The 27,763-nt window shown below is 39.5% G+C and overlaps 1 protein-coding gene across 4 annotated transcripts in view; it reads right to left on the reverse strand.

Annotated features, from left to right (window-relative positions):
* LOC107661689 (rap guanine nucleotide exchange factor 6-like) overlaps positions 1-27,763 on the reverse strand; it is a 108,545-nt gene that overhangs the window by 7,373 nt on the left and 73,409 nt on the right. For 2 of the 4 annotated variants that reach the window (XM_016451413.1, XM_016451416.1), the window contains 15 exons: positions 27,640-27,748; positions 25,613-25,856; positions 23,220-23,231; positions 19,421-19,578; positions 17,234-17,248; positions 16,681-16,921; positions 14,925-15,311; positions 13,296-13,507; positions 12,813-12,936; positions 12,484-12,507; positions 8,037-8,254; positions 6,243-6,422; positions 4,089-4,202; positions 1,749-1,859; positions 678-852 (listed from right to left, as the gene is read on the reverse strand). In XM_016451413.1, coding sequence (XP_016306899.1) covers positions 678-852; positions 1,749-1,859; positions 4,089-4,202; positions 6,243-6,422; positions 8,037-8,254; positions 12,484-12,507; positions 12,813-12,936; positions 13,296-13,507; positions 14,925-15,311; positions 16,681-16,921; positions 17,234-17,248; positions 19,421-19,578; positions 23,220-23,231; positions 25,613-25,856; positions 27,640-27,748 — 2,324 coding nt within the window. The remainder of the gene's footprint in view (positions 1-677; positions 853-1,748; positions 1,860-4,088; positions 4,203-6,242; positions 6,423-8,036; positions 8,255-12,483; positions 12,508-12,812; positions 12,937-13,295; positions 13,508-14,924; positions 15,312-16,680; positions 16,922-17,233; positions 17,249-19,420; positions 19,579-23,219; positions 23,232-25,612; positions 25,857-27,639; positions 27,749-27,763) is intronic. The other 2 variants (XM_016451414.1, XM_016451415.1) reach the window with 2 other exon arrangements.

The following is a 27,763-nucleotide window of genomic DNA, read 5'->3' on the forward strand; positions in this document are numbered from 1 at the left end:
AAAAAAAAAAAAAAAGAATATGGAAATAACTTTTACTTTACCTTCTGATCACACTGTAAAAAAAGTGCTGCTCTTCATCAGTATCTTTGTATCGTTTTCACTGCAAATGTCTAAAGATCCTTAAATAAGATACACTTACTTGAGTAGCAAAATAAGAAGTCTCGTTTTATGAGAAATTGAACAAAGTGAAGTTTTGAGTCTATGATTAAAACAAGAACAGATATCGGCCTATGGGCTAAGAAAAATCAACTTAATTCCAAGGTAAACCATAAACTCACTTCATTTTGTTCAATTTCTCAGAAAACAAGACTTCATATCTTCTAATTGCATCTCAAGTAAATGTATTTTGATTTAAGGATGTTAAGACATTTGTATTGGTAAGACAAGACAAAAATACTGAGAAAGATATTAATTTTTACAGTGCATGCAACATTTAATGCCATGACTTTCTGCACCAATTTGAGGCCTTAATTTGTGGAAGGGTGATTTGAGACTTTTTAAGACCCTGATATTTCACTCTTTTTATGGCCTTAAACTGAATGTAAGCCTTTTTAATGAACCCCTGAGAATGTTTGCTCAAACTCATATTACAGCACAGACATCATGAATCCAGCAGAAGCGATTCGGATCAAGCTGCTTTAGCTCGAGACTCTCTGAGGTGTTGTGGGATGCGCTACCTCGTGCCGGGCTGACTGCAGTCGGCTGGAGTGTTTGCGGGCGTCTCTGACGGGACGCTGACGGTGGGCGCTGTGGGCATGGAGTCCACGGAGCCGTTACTGACGATGCTGGAGCGCGAGGAGATCTCGCTGGAGTCGGACAGGTCGGACCTGCCGGCGGGCAAGAGTGCGTAACCTATGAGAGAGAGAGGAGACAGAAGATCAGCACGTCTGCCGTCACTCTCGCAGGTGGGATGAGATTTAAATGCTTAGTTTCATGATCAAAACATATAATGCAATGATGATTGAGAGATGAATAAATAAACGTTCCTCAAAAGCCTGACGAGATTTGAGACTCACTGATTTTTCTAAAAAATGATGTCTGGATAATCAAGTAAAGCGAAGCTGCGTCAATCCAGTAAGTGTTCATCTTAAAATATTACGAACAATATCAAAATTTTCCTTATGTTTACATCGCTGAGCATGACACAGACCCAACGGCGCAATGCGAATGTCTGCCTTTATTACACAACTGATGGAAAACTCACAGTCGGATCATTACAGAGAAACAGTGAAGAAGAAGAGTCTGACACATGAAAGCATCCGGTCCTCATCCTGTCATCATTCACTCACCTTCTGTGAAACACCAACACTGATGGTTTTGTGTGGAAAAAATAAAAACTGACTGAATCACACGTTCAACATAATCGTCCATACAACCTGGCACAACTTTTCTTGACATGCAACTTCAATTATTCAAATGCACAGATGAATCTGAAAGAGTGAATGTGAATAAATGACGGCAGGATCTTCATCTCTGGCTGAACTACACTGATACGGAGGAACATGAACAACACATTATAACCAGTCACACAGTTGTCCTCCTCCTGTGTCTGTCTGTCTTCAGACTGTCTGCCTGCAGCTCATCCTGTCTCACTGTCCCAGCTCTGTCCCTGGACTTGCTCCTGTCTCTCAAGAATCTGAAGGGGGACCTGAAGCGCTTGCGTGTCTCTTCCTGTCCCTGTCTGCTCTCTTCCTGTCTGCCGCTCTGACAGGTCATCCTCAGGATCTGTCTCTGAAGGAAAGCCCCACCTATGCCATACGAGCGTCCTCCGGCCGTCCTGACGCCGACCTCGCTGGCTAGAGACGAGGACGAACCCGACAGGTTCAGCTGACCACAGTTCTGTCTGGGAGCTCCGCCCACTGTGAGGGAATGATGGGAATATTTCAGAAACACTGAAGCTTGAATCACGAAAGACATGATTAACACTGTAAAGCCTGACATGTGAAATAATAGTCAGAAAACTGAAACAGTTTACTGAACCTTTAGACAAAAAGGTTTTGTCTTATCATATTTAATACATCAGGCCTTTATGGCTCATATAGTCTGATATAGTGAGAATAGGGAGAGGAAAAAACAGCTCAATTTTATTCAGAGACCCAAACTGAGCAAAATATTTAATTTGGTGCAGATGCTAATATTTACATGGACAAAAGTGATGACATTCTGATGCTTGTAAGGTAAACCAATGAGATCTTTATAACATTATAGCAGAAACTTACATAAAATTATATAAAGATCAGTCGTCACTCTATATCTCCAATAATATGTCTTAGTAAGATGAGATTTAAATGCTTAGTTTGATGATCAAAACATATAATGCAATGCAATACAATGATTGAAAGACGAATAAATAAATGTTCCTCAAAAGCCTGACGATCAGATTTGAGACTCACTGATTTTCCTAAAAAATGAAGTTTGAATAATCAAGTAAAGCAAAGCTGCTTCAGTCCAGTAAGTTTCATCTTAAGACAAACATTTATATTGTTAGTCATATTTTATGTTTACTTTATAAAAAATATGTAAAGATGTCACGGCAAAAAGATGGTGGAAGGTGGATGTTAGTACAGCTATACTTTTATTATAAACTATCACTTTCATCAAGTTTTAATCCTGTTGATAATTTAGAGGCCTTCGAAATCTATGTATCAAATATAGTTAACAACTGCTTCCGTTTTGAGTAAATGAATGACAAGAACTTGAGAGCCACTACTGAGCTGAATACAGCTGAACATCAGAAACTGTGTTTATTTTCAGGGTTCCCACTCTAAGCCAAATTCCCTGACTTTTCCCTGATTTTCACTTCCATGACCTATAATGAACGGAAAAACAGGACGCTGTTGTGCTGAGCAGACAAAAACCAGCCACAGACAGTATTTTAAATCCATCCATTAGCAAGCTTTATTTACTTGTTCATAGACATTTTTAACACGTGCTTAAATTAAACATACATACACACTACTTTTTTTTTTTTGCTTTTACCCGTTAAATGCACTTTGTACTATTTCTACAGAAATTAATTTATGGTTTTTATGCTTTCAGGGTTTCAAGGATTTTCTGTTTGTCATCAAGTCCACCATTCAATCTTTTTATTTCTTCACATTTAGTTTATCTACTTTTAACACCCAGTCTTTGAAGTGTTCATTTTGTAGCCAAAGCTCTTGAAATGTACATTTTCCTGGCATGTTTGCCTTAGTTAACAGGTACAGCCTGGTGACTGCATGTGACTTAAGTGATTGCCAGTTGATGAGCAGAAAGGGAATAAAATGGTGCTGAAAAACAGCAGCCTAACCATAACAACAGGCAAAACGCATGAAACAACGCAATAAAAAAATGGATTCAGCAATGGATTCTATTTACACTATGTTAAAATAGCAGGATTTTCTGCTATTTATACTACTTATTGCAAATAGTGGCAATTATCTGCACCTCAGTATTATAGTACATTATAAAACAGTATGCAGTAATAACGTATTGAGTGTAAATTATAATTTTAATTCAAATTATTAAATGGATGCCACCTTATTGGGACAATAAAGCCCTCCCTACACCAACCCTAACCCTACCCGATTCTTTATTTTCAACTTTTTGATTATTTCCTTAATTTTCATTGAAAATAAATGCCTTTCTGATGTGATATGAGATTTTAAAAGGGAGAAAAAAAAGTTCGGCAAAAGGCGGATTCGAACCCGGCTTGATTGCGTCAAAAAGACTACAGTACGTGCTTTACCATCTACGCCACTGAAGCTGATGCTTGTCAGCCATCTTTTATAGTGTTGACCATCCCTGTCACACATTTGGGGGTGGAGCTAGTGTAAATAGACACTCCATTAAAAAAAATACGGTATAGAAAAATTATATTTTGATAAATGGAAACTCAAATTTAAAGTGACAAATAAAAATCCCTCCCTGATATATTGACTTGGACAAAAAAATAAATAAAATCAAATAAAATTCCCTGACTTTCAATGTCTGGAATAGACCTTTTAAAATTCCATGATATTCCAGAAATGCCATGCCCCGTGGGAACCCTGTATTTTAGTTTTCCAGTATCTGATATACAGGTGACTGGAGGTTTGTCGGGGTCGTACCTTTGCGAGGAGATCCCTGTGGGGAGACCGTAGGACTGGAGTGCAGAGACGAGACGGTGGCCGTGTCTTCGGCCGCACCAGCTGCTTTCTTCAGCATCTGAGGTGAGTTGGGAGCTGAAGAGCACAGCAGATACTGACACAGTTCAGACAGCAGAGGGAGCCGTATAACCGTCTCACTACATGCTAAACCATGATCACTTCCTGAGCTGCTAGCCACATGCCCTGCGTCCCAATGTTCATCCTATCCATCCTAAATAGTATGTGAGATTAGAATAAGTGTGTCCCAAAGCATAGTATGTTGAAAAGAGTAGGCCAAAACTCCCCAGATGGTCTACTATTTCAGGTCGATTTTTGAAGCGTGGATCCATGCACACTCTAATGGCTAATATTGTCCACAATCCATTGCGCTTTGGCTAAAGATTCAGTTCAGAACTACCAACACGAATAAAACGCGTTAAAAAAATCCTACAAGCATGACGGATGTGCGTGACCGACGGTTTATGCTGCATTCCAGACAACTCGAAATTAGGTCATCAACACGGGGCAGATCGCATAAGTAGAGAGGTTTAGATAAAGGGGTTTGAGTTACTAATAATCAACATTTAACCTGGTAAAAAATATATATATTTATTTAATGTTATCTGTGATATATTTCATCTGCAACAGCAATGTGTACTTTTATAAACATCCGTTTGGTCGTTAACTTTTAAATGCATCATTATGCAAAAAATATGAGTATAAAGACCCACGGCTGGCAGATCAACGTGCTGCTTCTTTTCTCTCCAGTACGGTAGGAAGCTAAATTAAACGAAATGTGGAGGATGTTAACTGTGACAAGATGATTGACAGGCCAGTTTACAGTGACAGGGTGCGTGTATCTATGCGTCAGAGCGGTCTGTTAAAGACGCAGTTGTGTGACGTGATAGTATGTCCCAAAGCTTGCCTACTTTTCTACTACATACACAAAAGTGTGTATTTTTCTTCACCAAAAGAGTGAACATTGGGACGCAGCAATGGACTCTTCCATACACATAATGAGGTTCACACTGAGAAACACTGCTGTGGTTAATTGTATCATCACATTCATTTGGTTTGATTTTTGCTACTTTTCTTGAGAGAGATGAAGACAGAAGAGGAAATGAGGGTGAGAATGTGGTATTATCGCTGATGAAATAAAACACCTATTAACTTTTCCGCACTGTCAAATATGATTTTCTTACTTAGTTTTCCATTACAAATATTTAAACATTCCTAAATCTAGATACAAATATTTAAACATTCCTAAATCTAGATACAAATATTTAAACATTCCTAAATCTAAATACATTAACTTGAGAAGTAATGTAAGCTTGAAACGAGACAAAATATCTGTTCGTTTCGCTTTGGATTAAGTTTATTTTCCTCATCTGTTCTTCTTGTTTCAAGCATAAACTCACTTGATACAGAAAATAAGACCTAATATCATAAGTAATTTTTCTTATTAAGTATATCCATTTTGAGTTTAGAATTTCAGACATTTGTAATAGAAAATAAAACAAAAATACTGAGTAAGACAATAATTTGATACAATTATTGAACATAATTTAATAAAATTTGATGATCTGGTTTATTTTGAAATTGCACAGATAATGTATAAAGCAAAAACCAGTTTACTTCCCAGAAGTATTCAGAGACTGTTTGAAATGAGAGAGTCAGTATAAACTTAAGGGTAAAGAATAGATGAAAATCTGTCAAAGGGGTGAAATTATGGAATAACAATGACAAGGAATTCAAAATGTGTTTTAAAAAAAGAGTTATAAATAAGGTTATAAACAAATATGTAATGCAAAATGAATAATTTGCATATGAAATACTTTAAACAGTTGTATTAATTTATAAAATGTTCAATAATGTATAGTATAAAGGTCTTAAGAAATGCAATAAGTTTTGTTTTTGTATCTTTTTGTATAATCTAAATTTAGTAGAGGAAGTGATGCTTATTATGAAAAATGGTGAGTAAAATAAGCTTCAGCTTACGCCTTTTTGGTTACAATGTGAAATGATTATGAAACTGTGTATGAGGACTGAACAAATCTAGATGATGATGATGATGAACACAGTCAGACATGCAGCATGTAATCTGTCACTTCAGGAAGATTGTTATGGACCACATACCGAAGGATGTGGACAGGTCTTTGGCGATGCTCTTTTTGCGCAGAGGGTACAGGCTGACGGGAGGCACCTGCAGCACCTGGGAGACGCGGTTCTGAGGCTTGGCTGAAGACACACCGGAGCGCACGGACACCGGGGACATGTCTGATTTAGTGGACCGCCGCTCGCTCAGGTTCTTAGACACTGCAGGGAAACACACACAACACTTGCTGTCAGACGTTTCATTTGGAAAGTGTGTTTTTGTGCATCTTTCTTCAACATCAATGGCATTCAGATATGTGACGCTGGAGCACAAAAGCAGTCTTAAGTCGCTGGGGTATATTTGTAGCAATAGCCAACAATACTTTTTATGGGTCAAAATTATTGATTTTTCTTTTATGCCAAAAATCATTAGGATATCAAGTAAAGATCATGTTCCATGAAGATATTTTTTAAATTTCCTACCATAAATATATCAAAACTTAATTTTTGATTAGTAATATGCATTGCTAAGAAATTCATTTGGACAACTTTAAAGGCAATTTTCTCAATATTTTCATTTTTTTGCACCCTCAGATTCCAGATTTTCAAATAGTCGTATCTCGACCAAATATTGTCCTATCATAACAAACCATACATCAATGGAAAGCTTATTTATTCAGCTTCAGAAATCTTATTCAGAAATCTCAATTTCGAAAAATTGACCCTTATGACTGGTTTTGTGGTCCAGGGTCACATATTTATTTGGGGGACCATCCGTCCTTGTTTCATGCCACGATTGGTCGTATTGGTCATACTGCTTTTCAGTCATTACCTTCAGCAAGTATGACATTTTTTTTAGCCAATTTAGAAAGCCTAGCCAGGACGTATGATCACCCTACATTTATTAATGTGACTGAAAAGCCCAAATACCTTCTTTAAATACTAGGCTATAGTCAGGGATGCAAATAAGCGGTGCGCAGGTGCGCAAGCACAACCAAAGTAAAAAATGTGCTGGGTAAATAAGTTCAGACTGCTCATTTGCATACCGACATGGTTGACAGCTGTTAATGCACAATCACCATTTTAGATCATCTGATTGAATACTCTACAAGATTTCCATTTCAACTGAAAGCATAAATCTAGGCTTCTGTATGTTTTAGCGCTGTCGAGTGAAGCGCATCACTGAATGAAGTGTCACAGTTTCACGTTTTGCTCTTAAGTTAGTTTGCTAATTTTAAGTATGGAAATTATTAAAATTATGTATATTTATTTATTTATTTTTTAAGTATTAAATATATAGTTTTTTTAAAGTAAAAAAAGAAAAGAAAATGAAAATTAGCATTGCATTTTTAAGTGTAACATAAAATAACTATTTTTATTCAATACTTTAATACTCACTGTGCCATACTATTACAATGAAATGCACAAGTCACTTTAATATTGGTTTTTAGGTTTCTTTTAGGACTAATTCGTCTCATTTTTTAAGTATATTTATATGTATGTTTTTTATAAGTGTGAATGTAAATGGATATAGTTGCATTTCCATGAGAGATACGACATTTCGTTGTATGCTACATGCAATGACAATAAAGGTATTCAATTCAAATACATAAATAAATAAAGTGCAATACTACTACTATTACTATTATTAATTCTTTTATTTTTTATAGTTATATTTAATGTGTCATATTATGTGTAGTGTGAGCACCAAATGCATCCTGGCTATAGTAAAAAAATAAAAAACAGTTCACACATTTCTACCCTATTCGAGATTAACGAAAAGAACCCAAACCACTTTCCATTTTTAAGCTCAGTAATTCACAGTAATGTACACACGTGTGCTGTAGGCCGCTTCACACTGCAGTGACATGATCTGGAACTTCTCCTCGTCCGTCTCCACCTCCAGGTGTGCCAGGTACTGCTTCACCTTACGTGCCATCTGTGCGTCCTCGTACAGCTTCTTGGCGTTGAGCAGAGAGCTGCGCCGCATGCGCTTCTTGTGACTGCCCTGAACGTCCAGCAGGTTTGAGTTGGTGCTGCCCTGACTCAGAGACCTGAGGAAACGGATGAGGAGTGAGACCAACAGCTGACAAACATGCCAGGTGCTTCATTCCCATGGGCTGATATTCACTAATAAATGGGAGGACAATCACAAACAGAAAAAAGACAGTAGCATCCACAAAAGTGGAATGGTGTCACGAATAACTAAAACTTGATGATATACAACTTTTTTTCTGGTCTTGCAAAGAAAAAAATGCAAAGTAATTTCTGTGAATCTTGTTTCCCTCTCATGGGAACTTCGAACTGCGTCCTCTAGGGGTCGCTATGGGGAACGCCTCGTCGTGACCCGTGTCTGAAGCATACATTGAAAAAACACCAACTCGTTGGCCGGCGACAGCCATGACGTCACTACTGGTGCGACTATAGTATAAATAGGTGCCGGGAGCTACACATCATTCACTTCTTCGTCTGAAGCTTGCGTCCGCAGCATGGCAAGAAACCTAGAGGACGCAGTGTCTCGTTCCCTACTCAGGGAACCATGGTTACATAAGTAACCTGAGACGTTCCCTTTCATGGGAACTTCGAACTGCGTCCTCTAGGGGTCGCTATGGGGAACGCCTCGTCGTGACCCGTGTCTGAAGCATACATTGAAAAAACACCAACTCGTTGGCCGGCGACAGCCATGACGTCACTACTGGTGCGACTATAGTATAAATAGGTGCCGGGAGCTACACATCATTCACTTCTTCGTCTGAAGCTTGCGTCCGCAGCATGGCAAGAAACCTAGAGGACGCAGTGTCTCGTTCCCTACTCAGGGAACCATGGTTACATAAGTAACCTGAGACGTTCCCTTTCATGGGAACTTCGAACTGCGTCCTCTAGGGGTCGCTATGGGGAACGCCTCGTCGTGACCCGTGTCTGAAGCATACATTGAAAAAACACCAACTCGTTGGCCGGCGACAGCCATGACGTCACTACTGGTGCGACTATAGTATAAATAGGTGCCGGGAGCTACACATCATTCACTTCTTCGTCTGAAGCTTGCGTCCGCAGCATGGCAAGAAACCTAGAGGACGCAGTGTCTCGTTCCCTACTCAGGGAACCATGGTTACATAAGTAACCTGAGACGTTCCCTTTCATGGGAACTTCGAACTGCGTCCTCTAGGGGTCGCTATGGGGAACGCCTCGTCGTGACCCGTGTCTGAAGCATACATTGAAAAAACACCAACTCGTTGGCCGGCGACAGCCATGACGTCACTACTGGTGCGACTATAGTATAAATAGGTGCCGGGAGCTACACATCATTCACTTCTTCGTCTGAAGCTTGCGTCCGCAGCATGGCAAGAAACCTAGAGGACGCAGTGTCTCGTTCCCTACTCAGGGAACCATGGTTACATAAGTAACCTGAGACGTTCCCTTTCATGGGAACTTCGAACTGCGTCCTCTAGGGGTCGCTATGGGGAACGCCTCGTCGTGACCCGTGTCTGAAGCATACATTGAAAAAACACCAACTCGTTGGCCGGCGACAGCCATGACGTCACTACTGGTGCGACTATAGTATAAATAGGTGCCGGGAGCTACACATCATTCACTTCTTCGTCTGAAGCTTGCGTCCGCAGCATGGCAAGAAACCTAGAGGACGCAGTGTCTCGTTCCCTACTCAGGGAACCATGGTTACATAAGTAACCTGAGACGTTCCCTTTCATGGGAACTTCGAACTGCGTCCTCTAGGGGTCGCTATGGGGAACGCCTCGTCGTGACCCGTGTCTGAAGCATACATTGAAAAAACACCAACTCGTTGGCCGGCGACAGCCATGACGTCACTACTGGTGCGACTATAGTATAAATAGGTGCCGGGAGCTACACATCATTCACTTCTTCGTCTGAAGCTTGCGTCCGCAGCATGGCAAGAAACCTAGAGGACGCAGTGTCTCGTTCCCTACTCAGGGAACCATGGTTACATAAGTAACCTGAGACGTTCCCTTTCATGGGAACTTCGAACTGCGTCCTCTAGGGGTCGCTATGGGGAACGCCTCGTCGTGACCCGTGTCTGAAGCATACATTGAAAAAACACCAACTCGTTGGCCGGCGACAGCCATGACGTCACTACTGGTGCGACTATAGTATAAATAGGTGCCGGGAGCTACACATCATTCACTTCTTCGTCTGAAGCTTGCGTCCGCAGCATGGCAAGAAACCTAGAGGACGCAGTGTCTCGTTCCCTACTCAGGGAACCATGGTTACATAAGTAACCTGAGACGTTCCCTTTCATGGGAACTTCGAACTGCGTCCTCTAGGGGTCGCTATGGGGAACGCCTCGTCGTGACCCGTGTCTGAAGCATACATTGAAAAAACACCAACTCGTTGGCCGGCGACAGCCATGACGTCACTACTGGTGCGACTATAGTATAAATAGGTGCCGGGAGCTACACATCATTCACTTCTTCGTCTGAAGCTTGCGTCCGCAGCATGGCAAGAAACCTAGAGGACGCAGTGTCTCGTTCCCTACTCAGGGAACCATGGTTACATAAGTAACCTGAGACGTTCCCTTTCATGGGAACTTCGAACTGCGTCCTCTAGGGGTCGCTATGGGGAACGCCTCGTCGTGACCCGTGTCTGAAGCATACATTGAAAAAACACCAACTCGTTGGCCGGCGACAGCCATGACGTCACTACTGGTGCGACTATAGTATAAATAGGTGCCGGGAGCTACACATCATTCACTTCTTCGTCTGAAGCTTGCGTCCGCAGCATGGCAAGAAACCTAGAGGACGCAGTGTCTCGTTCCCTACTCAGGGAACCATGGTTACATAAGTAACCTGAGACGTTCCCTTTCATGGGAACTTCGAACTGCGTCCTCTAGGGGTCGCTATGGGGAACGCCTCGTCGTGACCCGTGTCTGAAGCATACATTGAAAAAACACCAACTCGTTGGCCGGCGACAGCCATGACGTCACTACTGGTGCGACTATAGTATAAATAGGTGCCGGGAGCTACACATCATTCACTTCTTCGTCTGAAGCTTGCGTCCGCAGCATGGCAAGAAACCTAGAGGACGCAGTGTCTCGTTCCCTACTCAGGGAACCATGGTTACATAAGTAACCTGAGACGTTCCCTTTCATGGGAACTTCGAACTGCGTCCTCTAGGGGTCGCTATGGGGAACGCCTCGTCGTGACCCGTGTCTGAAGCATACATTGAAAAAACACCAACTCGTTGGCCGGCGACAGCCATGACGTCACTACTGGTGCGACTATAGTATAAATAGGTGCCGGGAGCTACACATCATTCACTTCTTCGTCTGAAGCTTGCGTCCGCAGCATGGCAAGAAACCTAGAGGACGCAGTTCGAAGTTCCCATGAAAGGGAACGTCTCAGGTTACTTATGTAACCATGGTTCCCTGCTCAGGGAACCATGGTTACATAAGTAACCTGAGACGTTTTCATGTATAGTTTATGAGCTGCTTGCATGTACACTACCGGTCAGTAAGATTTAATAAAATAATAAAACATTTATTCAGTAAGGCTGCATTAAATTGATCAAAAGTCATTTTATATAAAAAAAGACATTTCTCTTTCAAATAAATGCTGTTCTTTTGAACTTCCTATTCATCTGTGAATCATGAAAAATAAAAAGTATCACGGTTTCCACAAAAATATTTGGCAACACAACTGTTTTCAGCTTTGATAATAATCAGAAATGTTTCTTGAGCAGCAAATCAGCATATTAGAATGATTTCTGAAGGATCACGTGACACTGAAGACTGGAGTAATGATGCTCTAACTTCAGCTTTGATCACAGGAATAAATTACATTTGAACATATATTCACATAGAAAACAGTTACTTAAATTGTAACAATATTTCACAATATTACTGCTTTTGCTGTATTTTTTATCAAATAAATGAGCATAAATAGCCTTGGTGAAGAGACGTTTTTCAAAAACATTAAAAATCTTAATTATTCCAAACTTTTGAAATACTTTTTGTATTTGTAGAACTCTATTTGTAAGAAGTCCTTCCATTTATTTGTGAATATGAAACATTAAACCTCATATACTTGCCACTCTAAGCAAACAATGACTACAGCAGCGTAATGCGGCCATGCAACGTGCTCAGTTCCATTAATGCAAAAAATACACAAATAAATCAAAACCGACGACCACGATGTGTTACGTGAAGATCAATGGCTTAGAGGATGAGACAGAGGAAGGAAGAGTCGCAGGAGTTGGTGTGTCCAGGTTAATGGTCATGACACATTCAGGACATGCAGGGCAGCACACTTACCCTAAACTCTTCCACCTCTTCTTCCTGTAAGCAAAGCCCATGAGAGGCAGAAAACAGGTGAACAGAAAGAGAGAAACACTCAGACAGACAGAAAGCACCACCAACAAAGACTACACTTGATCCTACCAGAGAAAGAGAGAAAACATCTACTGCATGTGTGCAAGCGACTCGATGACAATGACTGAATTTGACATCCCCATAAGAGTGACATACCATTAGAAAGAAAACAACAGTGAATCGTTCCCAATAAGAGCTGGAACAATTTTGATTTCTTGTGGAGTTTCGGTTCATGCTCTTTGTGCATGTGTGCAAATGTCTGCAGTCTTCACCTCTGTCTGAACATGAGCGCTGGGTCCATGTTGGCTGACGTCATGTGCACCACATTTCGTATCTCCTTGGCGATCATTCGTAACTTTTCGAAATTCACCAGGCCGTCAACACTCGAATCGTTACCTGAGAAAGATAAGAGATGAAGGACAGTTTTAAGAACTGACACATGAAAAGTATTTTCAACAGTTTAGCAGTTCTTACATTAAGCCCAGTTTGGGAAACCGCGGTGAAATGTAATGTTTAATGCATTTTTTTTTCTCATTGTTTTTTATATCGAATTTACATTTAATGGTAAGTTAAAAACAAATTAGATAAAAAAGTAGTCTAAAAAGTAGTCAGAATACATGACCTAAAACAAGTAACCTAGATTACGTTACGAACTACAATTTTCATCATGTAATCTGTAATCAGTTACAAACTACAATTTAAAAGCAATCTGCACAGCACAAGTGTATTTAAGAAAGTAAACTTGAGTTACTGACCTTCGTGCAGGAAGGTGAGGTCTTTCTTGACCACGGGAAACAGCGGGATGATGGGAGGCTGTACGCTCTGGCTGCTCAGTATGTTGCGGTATTTGGCCATGTTGCGAGATGGGTCGAAGATGTCCTGAAGGTCACGGAAGAGTTTCTCATACTTACTGGGTAGTTTCTCCCACGTGCTCCTCAATCGAGCTACTGGAGCCAGATTAAGACCACTGAAGAGCGCATAAAAACACAGCACATGAACATCACGTACGGTTCTGCACTGACGTTCACACACCCCTTTCAGAATCTGCCAGATGTTTAACCATTTGCAAAATAAGAGAGATTAAAGCTGCATTTTATCTGTTCTGATAAAGCTGCACAACTCACGCAAAACACTTAGGAGCCAAGAGTATGTCAACTTTTGAACATGATAATTTCTGTAAATTGTCAATTATGAATTATTTTGCCTTGTGGATAATTTAGAAATATCCATTAGAGGGCTCTACAGTGCGACCATTTCAGTTGCAATTGCAATTAAAAATTACTGCATGCAAATAAATATTTGGGCACACCAGTGTGGATGATCCGATCTACGGGGTGCTAGAGGGTGCACCCTCTGCTGAAACTAATAATAGCATTTGCGAAACAGATTTTGCAAACGCTTCAGTCCAGTGTGTATGCTTTTGCACTCTGGAAAGCCGTCAAAGGTTTCTCTTTACAACATGCTTTGCAGCACTGACCAATGTAGCCAATCATATCTGTTGATTTCTTGAATACAGTGGCAATCAGAGGTGTTTAAGTCAAGTCACACTACAGGATTTTTAGCCTGATTTAGCCCCGATTTTCTTCTCCCGAGAATCGGAGGAAAAATCTTGTCGAGAACCTCGATCGGCTTCGGTGTTCAGCACAGATTATCTGGTAATGTGAGGCGTTCACAGATCGAATCTTGCACCTCCCGATCTGCTCGCACACAAATCGGGGCCACCCCGATCATATCAAACATGTTTGATATTTAGGATTTTAAATCAGGATGATCACGGCTATGATTACGTCAGTACTTTCACAATAGCCAATGCACGACCGCAAAACAAGCTGCTGCAAGGTCCATTGGATAGTGGAGATGGATAAAATGCTTGTGTAAGTTTTGCAATAACACGACTGTCTGAATAATGTGTCGAAAACGTATCACAACCGTAAGGGGAAAGAGAGGCGCTGAGGTGATATCGCCTCAGTTTTGAATGTACCGGGTGAGTGAAAGGCTGCTAGCAGGCTATCTAACATATGTAAACATTAGCTGCTAAAACGTCAATCACGTGAGCCGCTCCCTCCGGCACAATAATTTTAATTATATCTTGTAGTGTGTGATGCTCCATGATTTTCAAATCTTGTATTGTGTGCAAGTTTAAGATTTGAGGGTAAGAAAATCTGCTAAGATTCTCCTTATGTGTATGCTGCAACCAGATTTCATAATCGGATTTTAAAACTCCTGTAGTGTGAGCCCGGCTTTAGGCAGAATTTTGTTAAGAGCTAAGTTCTGTGCGCTTGTTAATCCTCTCATTATAAGAAACCAAGTGTTGGCATGATGTAAATAAGAGATTATTGTAATGTAGAGCATCACTGATTATTACAGAAGTTTGTGAGATTCACCTAATGATGGCAAACATGGAGTTGAAGTTCTTGCACTCGCGGCAGTGCAGGGCGATCTTGATAAAGTGCTTGATGGTCTTCATGCGTTTGAGTGCGTTGGGCTCGCGCAAAATCTCAGTGGCCACCCAGAAGGTCTCCTGGTTGATGACCTCCTCGAACTGCTTCAGGTGGCTGCTGCCTCCACCGCCGGGGTCCCGCTTAAACAGGTCATCCACATACTCGGTGGACTCGATGTTACGGAACAGGCCAAAGTCTCTCATGGAGAGCTGCGCAGCCACCTCCACTGTGCTAAGCTGCAGGAGACTGATCTGACTCTCCCTCAAGAGCTCCTGAGCGTCTTCATCAGAGCAAAGCGTCTCTGTCTCCATGTTGTTCTTCAGGTAGTACCTGGTTAAACACATGAATGATGGGATTACTATATAGGGTTGGGTATTGTTTGGGTTTTTTACGATACCAGAGCCAAATCACTACTTTTAAAACAGTACCGGTGCTTAAATGGTGCATAATGCGATGCTTAAATTTTTATTTATTTATTTTTTACCCAAAATAGGATGGATAAGCCATTAGCGCGATAAACACATTTAATGGCTGCTTCATTCATACTGGATGCCAGAGGGCGCCCTCGTGCAGAAACTCCACATATGTGTCACAGAAGCAACAGAACTAATGGCATTCTAGGAAATCCCTAATATGGGCAAAGGCATTGCCATCGTAACAGTAAACAGAAGATATAAACGTTTTGAATGATAAAACAAAGACAATAAACACTCGACTGCGACAATGTATAGTTTATCTGTGTCAAGCCATCTCTGGTATTTTCATAATAATTAATTATATTTATAATCCATTGCTAATCGACATAGCCTTTTTACAGTATAGAACATTTTCTGCCTCATTCTGTGACAAGAAGCCACATCAGATCACAAAAGAAAGCATTTGTTGTGGAGTAAAAACGTTATAATGTTCTCTTTTGTTAGACAACAGGTTTAGAAGCTCTTCTCATTGCAAGTCATTACAAGCGAAGTTTAGCTTTAGGCATTTGAATTTAAGCATGTTTAGCGTGTAGTGCCTGTAGTGTAGTGTAGTTTAGAGTTGTGCCTTTAAGTCGGAATGTGAAAGCAACATGGACACTCGCGTTACTACAAAGATTTGTTGCATTTGTTTTATTAGAGCTTTCCGACCTGCGTTCACATGCAGTTTCTCAGTCAGGAAATTATGCTAGTGATTATGCTTCTTACGTCCGTTTCGGAGAACCAGAGGACAAATATTTCAGTCGATTGCTCAGACATTTAAGTGGCACCAAAATGAGGCACCGAAATCTGCGTTATGATTCGGTTCTAGTACATACCGGTTACATAGGTACCGGGTTTCGGTACCAAACCCTATTACTATATATAGTGTGTCTTTTTGGTCATCAGCTTTGGTCATGTCTAGGGCTTTGCAAATAATCGAATGCGATTATCATGCGCATCTCGTCAGTAAAGCCGGTTCTGTATTCAGTAGTAAATCTCCATCCCGTGCTTTCAGATGGAGCAGCATTTACTACACAGAGCCGTAGTTCACTGACAAGCTACGCAATATCGCATTCATAATCGCATGCGATACATCGAACCGGCTTTACTGACGAGATGCGCATGATAATCGCATTCGATTATTTGCACAGCCCTAGTCACGTCCACTAAAGTCTAATCACACAGAGTACATCAACATGTCTCTTTTGTGGCCGAGGTGCTGGTTCTGCTCTGGTTCCTGTTACCTGCCGTTGAGCTGAATGCGGTCCGCTAGTTTTGAGAGCTGGTCGGGCAGTCGGCGCTGTTTGATGACTCCTTCAGGACTAACGGAAACCTCACACAGCGAGTAGGTCTCTGGAGCGGCGATGAGGCCGAACTCGCTGACCACATGCGAGACGACATCTTTGGCTGTGGTGTCTTTACTGATGATGATATAGCAGCTCTGCTGGTCGGCCTTGAACACGCGGATCACCTGATCTGGAATGTCTGTTTGTGTCAAGAGGAAAGAGATGGAGTTAAACACAACACAGGTGAAGATGCACACATATTCATAGCAGGGCCTAAACCTCAGGTGAAATGAAAGGGGAGGTCAATGGCTCAATGACGAGATGTTTGGCTCAGATCGGCTTAAGCGGTGGGCTTCCACACTATTTGAAGATGAAGTCTTATTGGTTTGGAACGCAATCCATCACACATGCATTTTCACATGCTTTTGGACATTGAGAGTAAAACATTTCATGCCACAAACCCCTGATCACATGCAAATTAGTTCAAAACGTGTACGTCAGGTGTACTTACAGTAGAAACCAGCCACTTCGAGGAGCCAAGAAACACACAGAGAGTAAAGACAGAGAGAGAGAGATGACACATGACACTCCAGAACACATGATCCACCAGCGGACACATCACAACTAATTTAGAGATGGCCTCCGCGTTATGAACGTCTCTCGTACCGAATATCACTCTGCATATAAAAGGGATAGTTCAGCCAAAAGAGAAAATTAAGTCATCATTTACTCGCCCTTGTGTTGTTCTAATGCTGTATGCCCTTCTTTGATTTTCGGACCAGAAAAGGAGATTTTTTTTTTTTTTTTTTTTTAAATGCACACACATTCGTCCATGGCGATCAGCATCAAGCTTTTTAAAAAAGATGCAAAAGTATCACCAAATGATCCTATACGACACGTGCCGTATATTTCAAGTGTTTGGGGGGTATAGGATAGGGTTTGGTGAAAAACAAACCAAAATTTAATATATTATTTAACAAATGTCCTGACCTTGACAGTTGGTCTCTGTGCACGACTGTGCGTTCATGAGACTATTAGCACCGCAGTTCACTCCAGTTCGCCCAGGAAAAGCACACAATTTGTGAAAAAATCTAAATCAATAAAAATACAACATTAAAAATGCCTAGAAATCCCCAAAAAAGTATGTGTACTTTGTTCACTTTGTCTAATTTCTCTGGACAGGAACTCCAGTTGTCATGACCGTCAGAATGAGTTGAGAGAAGAAAGCACATGGATTGTATTTCATGTCACATTTTTATTAATCTTGATTTTTCACAGTTGTACACAAAGACCAAAGTCAGGATATTTGTTAAATAATATGTAAAATTTCAGTTTGTTTTTCACTAAACCCTATCATATACCCGCAGAACACTTGGAATATACAGCGTGTGTCGCATGGGACCTTTCTGCATCTTTTTAAAAAAGCTTGATGCTGATCACCATATACTGCCATTATATAGACAAGCGTGTGCAGGGCAATTAAAAAAAAAATCTCCTTTTGTGGTCTGAAAAAGAAAGAAGGGCATTCGGCATCAAAACAACACAAGGGTGAGTAAATGATAAAAATAATGATTTTCATTTTTGGTTGAACTATCCCTTTAACTTTAGCTGGTTTCCACATTCCTGTGCAGAGGATCTGAAACTGGCCGCAAGCTTTCATTTGAACATTTACAGGAATCCTTCCCAGCATCCTCATATATTCTAACTATATCTCTATTTGCATGCAGAAGGTTTTCAGAGCTTGAAATAAGGAGCAAACAGCATCAGGTGCACTCATCTACAGAAGAAACCCTCCATTGTGAAAAAAGCACACTTTGGCATAACTAAAATGAGCACTCAATATGGAAATAATATACTTTAAAAGTGCGAACTTAGTGTAATGATTTCGTTCATCTAATTGTGACTGTTTACTTGAGCCGCGGAACTTGCTAACTAGCACATTATTAGGAAAGGCGATTTGCAAAGATTCATAAAAAAAACCTTACACTCACTTCTTCTGTAGGTGAAGCTGGATCACGAATGATTTGCGTGAACATAGGCACATTTAGGTAGATCGGAGCGCATTCCCTTCACAAACAAACGTAATCCACTGCGTCTTCAGCGACTCAGATGTCGGGAGTAAACGACGACTGCTATGTTCATTATTACATCCAACAACAAAACACCTCAATCACTTAGGAGTCATTCTTGTCTGCTCTGGCGTCAAAACAATGGCGGACTGATGACAACTCACTCAGGGCGGGTCTGTGATAAAACTAAAGACTGACGCCACTGTCAATCAGCAATCGTGGGAGGGGCCTGGGTCTGTGTGACATCACACTGGCAGGAATCTGAGAACGGCTTGATTTGAGAAAGGGGTAATGATTTTAGGAGAATATAAAAATCCACTGGGTGGATTTTAATCATTATAAGGTGGTTGTGTATACACACTGCCAACACACATTTATGTTCAAACAACACGTAAAAGTGCATTTCGCATTCGTTGACCCCTTTAAATGCAATTAGATGAACTTGAACTACTTGATTAGATCAACTTAAGTAGGACTAGTAGTAGGACAATCTGCGAATTCTGAGCAAATATTGTGTTAAATCAAGCTTTGTTTAAGTTCAGCTCCTGCACCATACTATGACATGTGTCTATGGTCGTTATATCAGCTGCGGGTGGCTGAACCAGTGCTCCGATGGTGTGATGTCTTACCTGAAGGGTTGGAAAAGTCCAGAGCGCTGGCGGCGGGCTGAAGCAGGTCAGGACTGCTGGATGACAGGCTGCCCGGGATGGGCATTATGGCCACGCTGTGCCGGCACTGCTTCGTGCCCACGATACTGTCGTCCTGAGACTGAGACATGCCACCGTCACTGCAGACACAGAGAGAGATGGCTTTCATTCAACACTAACATTGCATGTCAATAAACACACACAGATACAGATAGATGGAAGAGATTTTCACATTAGGGTTTCTGCACGTTTTACAAAGGTGAATTTAAGCGCTTTCTAAGACCAAGTAAAGAAATTTCAAGGAATAAAAGAAATGGAACTCAATACATCAGTATGGTCTCTAAATGTCAATGTCTTTTATTAGCATTGAAAATTCAACTTCCAACAGATCTCCATTACTTTTTAATTAATTGCACTAAATACAAAAAAAAAACAAAAAAAACATATGGCTCGATTAGCTCTGCTCCAAACCACTAGAATATAGAAAATAACTTTTACTGTACCTTCTGATCACACTGCAAAAAACAAAAACAAAAAAACTGATGTTCTTCCTCATTATTTTTGTGTTGTTTTCCAGTGCAAATATCTGAACATTCCTAAAATGACATAAGTCTTGCTTCCGGTGAAATTGACCAAAATGAATTGAGTTTATGATTAAAACAAAAACAAATATCTGCCAACTGGCTCGGAAAAATCAACTTAATTCAAAGGGAAAACTTTTCATACCCCAATGATAGGTATCTGTTCTTGTTTTAAGCATAAACTCGCTTAATTTTCTTCAATTTCTTAGAAAACAAGACTTTTATGTTCAATTTGCATCTCAAGTAAATGTGTCGATTTAAGAAAGTTTAGATTTACGACATTTATTTGTATTGGAAAATGAGACAAAAATACTGAGGAAGATATGCATGTTTTGCGGTGCATGAAACATTTAATTAAAAAGCATAATTATGAGATAAATTGACAGTCAAAATTTAGATAAAAAGTCATGAGATAAGTCGAAGTTGAAATATACTATATCTTAATAATGAGATTTAAAAAAAAATTATGAGATAATCCAGCTATGACACTAAGTCATAATTATGAGATAAAGTCTGAAGTAGATAAAAAGTCTTGAGATAAAAGACAAAATTATGATATCGTCGTAATTATGAGAAAAAGTACAAGTTTTGAGATAAAAAGACAAAATTTTGACATTTTAAGTCATAATTATGAGATAAAAAGTCATAATGACATGAGTCAATTCAACTTTTCATGTTATATTGCTCTATATTAGACAGGCTGCAGCTATAACTTTGCGTGAATGGATTGTATTTGTGACTTTTTAAATGTAAGACTTTCTGCTCTAATTTAAGACCTTTTAAGGCCTTAATTTGTGGAAGGGTGAATTGAGACTTTTTAAGACATTTTTAAGACCTGCAGAAACCCTGCACATGTACATTTAGGCCGTTTTCACACTTGATTGACTGAACGGGACGAGCCAGACCGAATGTGGCTTAACAACTGGTTAACATCATCCAGGAACTCTTAAGTGATGTCAAAGGAAAAGTGAAGATGCTTTAGAGAAAGTCTTGGAGTAACATAACTGATGAATTTTTTTGCTGTTTACACATGCATTCATCTGCTGCAGACATATTGCAATGTATACAAAGAATGTGAGCTGCTCGCCGATGGCCATGAGAAATGCTGCAAAGTAGAAGCAAACTGTGATGCCAGAAGCCTCAGTGTGAAAGCGTTCTAAACAGACACAAACACAGAATGAACACACACACAATCCATGAATGAGACACGAGGCTGAGATGAGCAAACGCAGCAAAAGAAGGGCAAGAACACGTGACGTCTCAGACGAGAGGAAACAGCGCTGTCTCATGGGTAAACTCCATGCCAATCAGACGCTGACCTTTACACAGACGGGCTAATTAACATGCTGCTGTCTCACTCTCAGAGCAGAGAGAAAAGACAGACGATCTGCTCTGAGAGGACAACACTGCCTCTCCATCCATCACTCGACTCCATGACATTATCCTCATCAACACATCTGATACTGCAGGAAACATCAATACAAGTGCACAAAGAACACCCCAAACTACTGTAGATACAAAGCACATCACTCAGATACACATGTGTGCAAGCCCATTCCCACCACAAGAAAAACATGCTTTAGTAAATCACAATCTTGAGATTAAAAAGTCAGAACTATGAGATAAAATTTAAACTGACATGCTATGCCATAATTATAAGATAAAAATCATATTAATGAGATAAATTGACATACTAAGTCAAAATTATGAGATAAAAAGTCATGAGATAAGATGAAATGAAATACTGTATCTTAATTATGAGAAAAAAAGGTACAATTATGAGATAAGACAAAATGTTGAAATTTTAAGTCATAATTATGTCATGACATACCATATCATAATTGTAGGTTAATAAGCATAATGAGATCAACTGACATACGAAATTTTGACATTTTAAGTCAAGACAAGTCAAGTTATGACATGCTATGTCATTATTATAAGTTAAAAAGCATAAATATGAGATAAATTGACATACTAAGTCAAAAATTATAAGACAAAAATTCACAAGATAAGTAAAAATTGACATACTATATCTTACTTATGAGATAAAAAGTCAAGTTATGACACTAAGTCATAATTATGAGATAAAGTCTGAAATAGATAGTTAAAAAGGCATGAGGTAAGAGTCAAAATCATGATATTGTCATAATTATAAGATCAAGTAAAAATTCTGAGATAAAAAGAAAAATGTTTGACATTCTAAGTCATAATTATGACATATAAAGTCATAATGAAACGTTATATGGCTCTATATTAGACAGGCTGCAGTGTTGATTTTGTGTGAAAATATGGTATTTATGTTTTATTTAAAAAAAAAAATGAAACACTAATTTCATATATATATTGTCTTTCAAAAATTCAAGCACTTTTCAAGCACCTCTTCATAAATATGGATGTTTCCAAAGGTTTTCCAGGACGTACATTTCAAAAAGTCAAATTCGAGTACTTTAAGCACCTTGAACAAACCCAGTTTCAATTTTGAGACTGAACATTTTGGGATTTTTTTTTTTCTTACGTGGCAGAAATGGGCTTCCGTACACATGGGTACCACACACAAGGATGGAGATTTATCGGACTCTAAATGAGACCTACAGAAAATGTGTGTGAGTACAATCATACATACTACACAGAATATTACCAGAGTATTACGCTAGTATGCACTGCCAGGTCCTGTGACAAACAGCGCTCGTGATTTCACAGAAACAGGAAGCGAAAAGAATGACTACTACACAGGAACTGTGACACTGCACCGTTCATCTACATAAAGAAAACATGTTGATCAATGACAGACAACACCTAACCAGGCACGACATGATACAACTGCTCTCTTCTTCATCAATTACAGCTTTAGTCAACATGTTGCTCGTTTGCACCATATGATATCTGTTATGTTGTGCTGGGTGGCTCTGGTCAAAAATCCCCATAACTGTATATTAAATGTCATGCTCTGATTGGCTGCTGGAAATGTTGTGCCTGGTTAGGATGTGATGCAACTCTTTATAAACACACAGGAAAAGTGTCAGTGAAATGTGTTGTGAACATGCACAATAAGAGTAAGCACAATAAGACACTTGGTATGAGGATGAAACAACATGAAACACAATGTTCACGCAAACGATCTCTTCTGGCAGAGGTCGTGCTGCACTACTCCCAACATGACGACTTTATGATTTTTTCATAAGAGAGAGAGTGTTTCTTACCCAAACAGTCTCCTGTGCAGTGAAGCAGCCATAAAAACAGAAGACACGTGATGTCAACTCGTACAAGCATCAAGCACTCAGGTGAACCACAAACACAAGCCCGTGAAGTGCTCAAACACACACTCACACTCAGTCACACACACCTACCGGGCTCACCTTAACCCACCATCCAAAAATAAAACATATACTGTGCATGAACAACATGAAGCATGTTTTAGGACATTTAGATCATCTACAGTGTCATTGCACCATGTTCTAACTAGACACAGGCGATAAAGAAATCTACTTGGGAACGGTTTCTATTTCTGCGATATTGCAGCTGGAACGAGAACATACAAACATACAGGTGTGTCCAATGCTGATTATGTGCTTTGTGTAATTCTATTCTATTTCTATTCTATCAACTTGTTTTCTTTTTATTTATTAAAAAAACTTGACCCTCTAACACTTGCACCCTCTATTCTATTTACTTGTTTTCTTTTATTTATACAAAAAAAACCTTGACACTCTAACACTACCATTCTCTTTTCTTTTTCTATTCTATCTACTTGTTTTTTATTATTATTATTATTATTATAAAAAATACCTTCACCCTCTAACACTAGCTCAACTAGCTATAAAAAAAATTAAATAAATAAAAAACCTTGCTTACGTGTACTGTGTTAGACTAACCGGGACTTTTCACAGCACTTACATATTATTGCTCTTTTGTTGGTTTGATTGCTTCTATTGTTCTCATTTTCAAGTGGCTTTGGATAAAAGTGTCTACTAAATGATTAAATGTAAATGTATTAGTTATTATTATTTGCATCATTTTAATAACATACAGAAAAAAACAATGGATATTTTACCTTAGGTCTTGAAAATGAAAGGAAACAAGAACTTTCAAACTGTGTACAAACTAGTTTTATACAAACTAGGATTGTATGTATTTTGAAATAGTATGTATTTTCATGTTAAATGGTTTAATTTGATTATTTTATGACAGTTGTGCACATTTTCTCAACAAAATCATACAAGGGTGTCCAAACCTGAAAAGTCCAGCTCAAACACACCTGCCTGAAGTTTTCCCAATAAATGAATTATAACATCTGGATTAGGGCTGTCAAAAAAAATTCGAATTTCGAATAAACGTTGCATTCGAATTTTAGGCGTGCATCAGGCAGCCTTATCAGTGGCACACAAGATGCGATGACGATGTAAGTGTCATTGCATTTTAATGCTTTTTTTAGCCTATCCAGTTGAACACACTAGATGTGGCGCTGCTACGTTGTTCATTCAAAATATAGCGGAAAAAGAGAACATCAATGCGGATATGTTGTTGTTTACGTCAAAACTGAAACCAAGCCGTTCACACAGAACACATATTTATCGCATTTTCTAGAGGGACATCTATCACCGTTGCACTCGCGTCTTACACAAGAGAGCCGCATGTTTAGAAAGCCACGCAAAATTAATGTAAGTTCAACTTTTAAAAAACATGTCTCGAGACTACAGCGGTTTTTCCCCATCCCACTGCATCTCATGTTTTTAAATAGAAAAAATACAATTTGTGATTGTTTTTTTTTTACAATTTGTGATTGGTTGTGATTTGGTCCTTTGTATTAAACTATACATACATACATGATGCTGTTTTGTTTCTAATTGTTTAAGCAACTTAATTATATATGGTTTATAAACATAATTTTAAACATTATGCACTTTTTTCAAAGATAGTCGTATTATTTTATTGCTTGAAATAAATGTGCATTAGTAATATTTTGCTCGATGCGCTCTCTTGTGGCCTCAGAAGAGAAGCCAAAAGTTTTTTCCCCCTAACTGAAATTATTCCTTTTAAATTTGAATATAATTCGAATATTGATAATATTTAAGTACAAAATTTGAATTTAGTTTTTCAGCCATTCATTTTGACAGCCCTAATCTGGATACACTACAGCAGTGAAAAAATGTGCTTAACTGTCATGAAAATAATGGCACAACTCTTTAATTCTCCTAAAACACTGATTTACTTTTATGTGGAATGACTGTGGGATGAAATATGAGTAAAACATGTTTTCATGAGCTCCAGTGGTGACCGGTGCATCTGCTTCCTCCATCCTCTGTTCAATCGTGGAGACACCAAACTGATGGATGGACGGAGGTCTGTTTAAACCCTGTGAGAGCGTGAGGATGTCATGCAGTGAAACGCCTCTAGAGACACTAAGAGCAGTAGCTCACGTTCTCAGTGTGGCGGCCGACAGATGCCAGTCGTGATGCTGATGGAGGAATCGTGTAACTCCATGAACATGTTGCTCAGGACACGAACGAGGCGATAAGCAGCGAATGGAGGCTCATGAGAGGACGTGAAATCAACTAGACTCTCAACCGTCATCCACTCAAGAACATGTCTTTACCTGAAGGGCTTCGGAGGCAGGATGCTGAATCTGGTCTTCTCCAACATCTTACGGATCTTGTTGCGTCCTCCAGACACTGTGTTGGCCTTCATCTTCTTGCGGCTCTTGCTGTCCGAGGGAAACTCCAAGTCACCGGGCAGATCCGGGATGGAGAAGCGGTTGCTCTTCCTCTCCTGAATCTTAGGGATGTGAGGACCACCGTTCTTCTTCTCGTTCCTCACGCGGCTCTGAAGCTCTTTGAAAACTGCGACAAAGTCAAAAACTTGGTTACACTTCAGTTTGTAACTATTAACTATGACTTTTGCCTCAATAAACTCCTAATTTGCTGTTTATTAATAGTTAGTAAGGTAGCTGTTAAATTTAGTTATGGGATGGATTAAGGGATTAAAAAAATGCTCATGCAGAATAAAACATTAATGTGCTTTATAAGTACTAATAAGCCAATATGTTGGTATAATGCATACTAATAAGCAACTATTTAACAGTGAGAATTGGTCCCTCAAGTAAAGTGTTACCAAATGTATTTGTATACAGCTTTTCACAATACACACGGTTTTGTAGCAGCTTCACAGAAAGTCATACTGTTATGTCTATAATGCCTTCGTGCTTTTTCAGAGCGAGTTTTAGTGCTAGGTGATATGAAGATATTTAACGATGATACGAGTGATCCGCCGGGTTTATCTAGCTATACTGTATTTATAATGCTGTCTAGCACATATATCAGTAATTTGGACACATGTTTGAGCATTCCAAGACAATTAAGAAATTTAAATGTTGGTTGGTTTTGTTCTAATAAAGTGCCCCTTTATACTTTTTTGGATGTTACCTTTCCGATAATTACCATTCTGTCTGTGAATGCAAAAGGTCTGCATAGTTTCAAAGATCAAAGTGCACAACAACTGGAGTTATTGTGTTCCAAAATAAAGAATCGATTCTGAACTGCCTGAAACGAGTCGTCAGTGATTGTGTCATTGACATGTCTAGAAGACGCTGTTTTCTGTGCTGCGAAAGCAAAACCACTTTGCAGGATGAAGGATGAGGATGTGAAGAGTCAGTGGTTAAATTCATTTTTACATTGATCCTTGACTGTTTCAGGCACTGTGAGAACAGAGGTGATGCTGCAATGCATATTATGAGAAAATTAAAGTGTTGTTTAACCTCAGGTGCATGTAAACCTAATGTAGGAGACCTCCAAAACAAAATTAGGAGCCTTTAAGACAGCATAATAGGGGCACAGATTTAAATGTTGGTCGGTTTGTCCAAGCTAGAGTAAGTGATTAATAAAAGTATTAATTAAAAAAAAAGCAGATGTTACAGTCAGGGGGGTGTGTGCATCTCCATGCATCTGCATGGTAACAGCTGTTGTTTCCATCTACAGATTTTATTTGAATTTTGATTTATTTGAAATTTCAGAATGGATACAATTTCTAAAATGTGCATGGGCATGTATGTGCTCGCTTGAAGCAGATAAATGATTTATTTGGTAAGCAAACATGCTCTTAAACTGCAATGGAATCACATTTACTGAATAAGTTGCAAGATGCATATAAAAAAAGTCATGTGACTGAATAACCATCTGAGAGGGCACATCAAACGATGCTGTGGAGAAATGTCAGAGCCAAAGCCTGTCAATAAAACGCTCGGCTGTGTGAAGTCATTTATTGCGTTTAATACAACACCACTTCCAACTTTCATTCTCATAAGTGATAATTTTAATCTTTTGCACACATGGGGTGGAACCGTTGCTTTATTCGCCAAATGTTTTTCTGAATTTTTGTGGTGCTTCAGTTTTTTTGCATTGAATTAAATGAGCAGCTCAGATGGAAACAGCTACTTATCGATCAGACTAGATGACGTCATGGTGCTTCCACAAAATGACTAAAAGAATCCTATCCACAGGCAACTTGTCATTTTCTCAAATTCAAGAAACTGCGTCGCAGATCAGGAAACTACTTCAACACCTCGTAACACCTGCCAGCCAATCAGCATGAAGAAGTACTGTGATATAAGAATGATCTGTGACATACCGAAGATGTTGGTCTTCACAGTAAGAGAGAGGTGTGTGTTGTTCTTCAAGATATCCATGGCTTTGGTGTACGAGATGTTCTCAAAGTTCTGCCCATTGATCTCCATGATCTGAGGACAGACGAG

This window comes from Sinocyclocheilus anshuiensis, unplaced genomic scaffold (assembly GCF_001515605.1).
Source record: "Sinocyclocheilus anshuiensis isolate Anshui unplaced genomic scaffold, SAMN03320099.WGS_v1.1 scaffold207, whole genome shotgun sequence".
Lineage (NCBI taxonomy): Eukaryota > Metazoa > Chordata > Actinopteri > Cypriniformes > Cyprinidae > Sinocyclocheilus > Sinocyclocheilus anshuiensis.